A 6,000-nucleotide genomic window follows, 5' to 3' on the forward strand; every position below is an offset into this window, starting at 1 on the left:
GGAGGCCAGAGTGGGAGGACCAGTTGATGCCAGGAGTTCGAGACCAGCCTGGACAACATAACCAGACCATCTCTACAAAAGATTTAAAAAATAGCTAGCTGTGGTGTTGCATACCTGTAGTTCCAACTACTCTGGAGGCTGAGGCAATAGGATCGCTTGAGCCCATGAGTTCAAAGTTAAAATGAGCTATGGTCACACTACTGCACTCCAGCCTGGATGACAGGACAAGTCCCTGTCTCTTAGAAAACAAGGAAAGATAGATTACTGTGTGTGTTTGTGATCTGAATGAATTAATTCATTATTTTTACATTTTCAGTGTCAGTGAGAAAGGGATTAAGTCCAATACTAGAAAAAATGTAAAGGCTGTGATAGCGGCCTTACTAGTTGCAATGTAATTTATTTGAGAAGAGTCAAAATCTAGGTCTTAGAGATATAAGAATAGGTATACCGGACCTAGGAGTTCTATATGTGGTTTAATATTAGCAAAAGGGTGTTGGGATCTTAGGGCTTAAAAATAATAGTGTTGGCTGGATGCAGTAGCTTACACTTTTAATCCCAGCACTTTGGGAGGCTAAGTTGGGAGGATTGCTTGAGCCAGGAGTTCAAGACCAGCCTGGACAACATAACATGATACGGTCTCTTCAAAAACTTTTTTAAAAATTAACTGGGTGTGATGGCACATGCCTGTAGTTCCAGCTATTTGGGAGGTGCTGAGACTGATTGAGCCTAGGAGGTGGAGGCTGCAATATGCTGTGATCATACTACTGCACTCTAGCCTGGACAGAGTGAGACCTTGTCTCAAAAATAGTAATAATAAAATATAAATGTCTTTTGTTGTTTTATGAAATGCAAAGTGATCATCCCTTTTTAAATTTGCAGATGCTTCCTTTAAATACCAATATTCGACTTGCGTACTCAAATGGAAAAGATGATGAACAGAACTTCATTCAAAATCTCAGTTTGTTTCTCTGCACCTTTCTTAAGGAACATGATCAACTTATAGAAAAAAGATTAAATCTCAGGGAAACTCTTATGGAGGTAAGCTGTGTGGAGCCTTTGCTCCTAAAATTCTGCTCTACCTACTAATAACTCTTAAAAGTGCCTTTTTTCTTAAAATGTATGTACCTTTTGAGATTTCTTATTACTTAATACTTGACCTGTGCATGATATATATTCTTAATTCCGAATTACAGTCATAAGCCCAGTTTTCTGATTTTATGTTCTCCATAAAGCCTAGGACTAAACATTTATAATCAAAATTAAATTACTAATTATTATATCATTTCTAAGGTTAAAATTCCAAAGACCTTATTTTAAAATTTCACTTTTAATTCAAATAACATACATTTGTTCATTTAAAGATACACAATTCAGCGTGTAATCCCAGCACTTTGGGAGGCAGAGGCAGGTGGATCACTTGAGGCAGGAGTTCGAGACCAGCCTGGCCTACATGGTGAAACTCCATCTCTATTAAAAATACAAAAAAATTAGCTGGGCGTGGTGTCACGTGCCTGTGATCCCAGCTACTCAGGAGGCTGAGGCACGAGAATTGCTTGAGCCCAGGAGACTGAGGTTGCAGTGAGCCAAGATCACAGTACTGCACTCCAGCCTGGGTGACAGAGCAAGATTCTGTCTGAAGGAAGAAAATACATATATATATATATAACATAAATATACACACACACACACTCTTCAGTGGTGTATTAGTATATATACAATGTTATACCACCATTAATACCTAGATCCAAAACATTTTCATCACTCAAAGATGACCCTTTACCTATAAAACAGTCACTTTCTCCTTTGTTCTCTCCCCAACTTCTGGCAACCATTATTTTGGTTTCTGTCTCTGTAGATGTATCTATTCTGATTATACCATATAAAGGGAATCATACATGTGACCTTTTTGTGTCTGGTTTCTTTTATTTGGCATTGTGTGTTCAATGTTCTTCCATGTTGTAACCTGTATCAATACCTCACTTTTTATCATGGCTGAGTAATATTTTCATTGTAAGAATATTCCGTATTTTGTTTGTTCTCTCCTCTGTAATGGTACATTTGTGTTGTTGATACCACTTGCCTATTGGCACTCAAGGCCTTTTAAATAAATGTCATTCCGTTAGGAGACATGATAAAAATACGTATTGATCAACAACTATGTGAGAGATTTTTGATGTGCTTTAGGGCATGTCAGAAGAAGCAGAGTTACTCCAGAGTTTACTGTCTGTTTGATAAGTATTGAAATCTGAGTTGTGATGAATAAAACATGAATTTTTATTTTCCCTTAAGGTGTAACAAGTGAAAAGCAATTTGAAGTTGGTAATGTTTAAGAATTATTTTAATAGTTTTGGTCTTCTCTGTAGGCCCTTCATTATATGTTGTTGGTATCTGAAGTAGAAGAAACTGAAATCTTTAAAATTTGTCTTGAATACTGGAATCATTTGGCTGCTGAACTCTATAGAGAGAGTCCATTCTCTACATCTGCCTCTCCGTTGCTATCTGGAAGTCAACATTTTGATGTTCCTCCCAGGAGACAGCTATATTTGCCCATGTTATTCAAGGTAACAGAGTGGTTGGTTGAGTGTTCTTCCTGTTGCTTGCTGTGGTTTTGAGGTCTGAATGCAAATACTTCTAATCTATCTAAATAAATTAGCTACGAAAAGAGAGCCCAACAACTTCTCCATGAGTGTGGAAAACTAGAACATGAAAGGAATTGAGTCTAGAACCTTGGTTCTCAAGAGTGTGATCCTTCTCTCAGTATCAACGTCGCTTGTGATTTTGTTAGGCAAAATTCATTGGCCACCTGCCAATCTACTGAACGAGAGTCTAGTAGTGAGACACAGGAAACTCCTGTAACAAACGTTGGCTTAAAAAAAAGTCACATTAAAACACACTTAAATAATTGTAAAGCCATTTTTGTAGAATTACAGTGAAAAATTTTCTTCTTTTGGAGACAGGGTCTTGCTCTGTGGCTCAGGTTGGAGTGCAGTGGCATGGTCATAGCTCACTACAATCTTGAAATCCTAGGCTGAAGCAATTCTCTTGCATCAGCATCCCAAGTAACTGGTTGCAGGCACGCACCACCATCCCCAGCTAATTTTAAATTTTTTAGTTTTACTTTATTTATATTTGCATAGTTTTTTCTGTTGTGCTTTAAGCCCCGTATTTTTATTGTTTTAGAGATTGAGTGTCGCTGTGTTGCTCAGGCTCCTCTCAAATTCCTGGCCACAACAGGTCTAGAAAGAACTGCCTCCGGAATAGTTAGAATTATAGGCATGAATCCCTACACATGGCTGGCCTGTGGGTTTTTTTGGTTTTGTTTTTAACTAAGCTTCTACACTAATGATTTCAGTGATCTAATGATTTTTTCTTGATTGATTTATTGTTGAATATAGGTCCGTTTATTAATGGTTAGTCGAATGGCTAAACCAGAGGAAGTATTGGTTGTAGAGAATGATCAAGGAGAAGTTGTGAGAGAATTCATGAAGGATACAGATTCCATAAATTTGTATAAGAATATGAGGGAAACATTAGGTAAGTTAATAAATATTGTTAATCTTTACCTTTATAAATTTATTCTGGGGTAGAAATATATTTTAGAAAATGTACTGTAGTTTCTAAATATTTTCTAAACATGTTATTCATTGGTAAAACTCTTTGCTCATTATTTGCATTTGAAACAATTTTTTTTTGTAGTTTATCTTACTCATCTGGATTATGTAGATACAGAAAGAATAATGACAGAGAAGCTTCACAATCAAGTGAATGGTACAGAGTGGTCGTGGAAAAATTTGAATACGTTGTGTTGGGCAATAGGCTCCATTAGTGGAGCAATGCATGAAGAGGATGAAAAACGATTTCTTGTTACTGTTATAAAGGTATGCAAGGGATAGGTATGAATTAGAATTGCTAAATAAGTATTATGTTGTTACAATAAATGATATAAATCTGTCTTATTTACAGGATCTATTAGGATTATGTGAACAGAAAAGAGGCAAAGATAATAAAGCTATTATTGCATCAAATATCATGTACATAGTAGGTCAATATCCACGATTTTTGAGAGCTCACTGGAAATTTTTGAAGACTGTAGTTAACAAGCTGTTCGAATTCATGCATGGTAAATCTCTTTCTTTACTATATTTTGTTTTTATTTTTATTGAACAAAATAAATGAATGTTTTTGTCTTGTTAGAGACCCATGATGGAGTCCAGGACATGGCTTGTGATACTTTCATTAAAATAGCCCAAAAATGCCGCAGGCATTTCGTTCAGGTTCAGGTTGGAGAAGTGATGCCATTTATTGATGAAATTTTGAACAACATTAACACTATTATTTGTGATCTTCAGCCTCAACAGGTATGTTAAGCACTGAGCATATGTTATTTTTAGAAAGTAACACCTGTATCAATCTGTATGTATCAGTGGAAATAGGAAGGCAACTGTTGGATCCAATAGAAGTGTTTCTGATTAAACTTTCTTTTTTCCTTGAGAACAGGGTATTACTCTGTTGCCCAGGCTCAAGTGCAATGGCATGATTACGACTCACTGCAGCCTTGAACTCCCAGGCTCAGGTGATCCTCCCACCTCAGCCTCGTGGGTAGCTGGGACTACAGGCATGCACCGCCTTCACACCCAGCTAGCCTTTTTCTCCCCCCTTGGTAGAGATGGGGTTTTGCCAAGTTGCCCAGGCTTGTCTTGAACTCCTAGCTTCAAGCGATACGCTAGCCTCAGCCTCCCAAAATTATTTTATATGTGTGAGCCACGATGCCCGGCCTGATTAAATTTTCATAGTGAGACAGATTCTTGTTTTTGTTTTTGGGGTGTGTGTGTGTGTGTGACGGAGTCTCCCTCTATCATAGAGTCCAGGCTGGAGTGCAGTGGCACAATCTCTGCTCACTGCAGCCTCCTGGGGTTAAGTGATTCTCCTCCTCAGTGGCTGGGATTAACAGGTGCGTGCCACCACACCCAGTTGACTTTTGCCTTTTTAGTAGAGACGGGGTTTCTCCATGTTGGTCAGGCTGGTCTCAAACTCCTGACCTTGTGATCCGCCCGCCTCGGCCTCCCAAAGTATTGGGATTACAGGCATGAGCCACCACCATGCCTGGTTTGGGTTTTGTTTGTTTGTTTGTTTGTTTTGTTTTGAGATGGAGTCTACCTCCGTCACCCAGGTTGGAGTGCTGTGGTATAATCTCGGCTCACTGCAACCTCTGCCTCCCAGGTTCAAGCAATTCAAGCCTCCCAAGTAACTGGAATTATAGGCACTTGCCACCATGCCTGGCTAATTTCTTTGTATTTGTAGAAGAGATGGTGTTTCACCACGTTGGTCAGGCTGGTCTGCAACTCCTGAACTCAAGTGATTGGCCTGCCTCAGCTTCTCAAAGTACTGGGATTACAGGAGTGATCCACCGCACCTGGGCCAAAATCAGTTTCAAGATATTTGAGTTGCTTGTGTGTGAATTGCTTGTGTGTGGTTTTCCTTATTAGGGTGTATAAGAACATAAAAGTTAAAATGTCTGCTTTTTAAAATAGGTTCATACGTTTTATGAAGCTGTGGGGTACATGATTGGTGCACAAACAGATCAAACAGTACAAGAACACTTGATAGAAAAGTACATGTTACTCCCTAATCAAGTGTGGGATAGTATAATCCAGCAGGCAACCAAAGTAAGTATTCTACTTTTTCTTAAAGTTTTCATGGGATTTAAGAAGACTGTGTTCCTTACAAATATATTGAATTCAAGCCTTTAAACATGTATGTGTGATCCATAAGTGCTTTTATGTGTGGCTTTGTACATTTTATTATCTGGGCCAGGCGTGGTGGCTCACGCCTGTAATCCTAGCGCTTTGGGAGGCTGAGGCGGGTGGATCACCTGAGGCCAGAAGTTCGAGATCAGCCTAGCCAGCATGGCGAAACCCCATCTCTACTAAAAATACAGAAATTAGCCGGGCTTGGTGGCACATGCCTGTAATCCCAGCTACTCAGGAGGCTGAGGCAGGA

At 38.9% G+C, this 6,000-nt stretch overlaps 1 protein-coding gene across 4 annotated transcripts in view; it reads left to right on the forward strand.

Annotated features, from left to right (window-relative positions):
- The window catches only part of XPO1 (exportin 1), a 58,615-nt gene that overhangs the window by 39,787 nt on the left and 12,828 nt on the right, over positions 1–6,000 (forward strand). For all 4 annotated transcript variants that reach the window (XM_011987317.1, XM_011987315.1, XM_011987316.1 and 1 more), the window contains 7 exons: positions 880–1,038; positions 2,364–2,561; positions 3,396–3,534; positions 3,697–3,878; positions 3,964–4,120; positions 4,195–4,358; positions 5,532–5,666. In XM_011987317.1, coding sequence (XP_011842707.1) covers positions 880–1,038; positions 2,364–2,561; positions 3,396–3,534; positions 3,697–3,878; positions 3,964–4,120; positions 4,195–4,358; positions 5,532–5,666 — 1,134 coding nt within the window. The remainder of the gene's footprint in view (positions 1–879; positions 1,039–2,363; positions 2,562–3,395; positions 3,535–3,696; positions 3,879–3,963; positions 4,121–4,194; positions 4,359–5,531; positions 5,667–6,000) is intronic.

Source organism: Mandrillus leucophaeus, unplaced genomic scaffold, assembly GCF_000951045.1.
Source record: "Mandrillus leucophaeus isolate KB7577 unplaced genomic scaffold, Mleu.le_1.0 Scaffold307, whole genome shotgun sequence".
Classification (NCBI taxonomy): Eukaryota; Metazoa; Chordata; class Mammalia; order Primates; family Cercopithecidae; genus Mandrillus; species Mandrillus leucophaeus.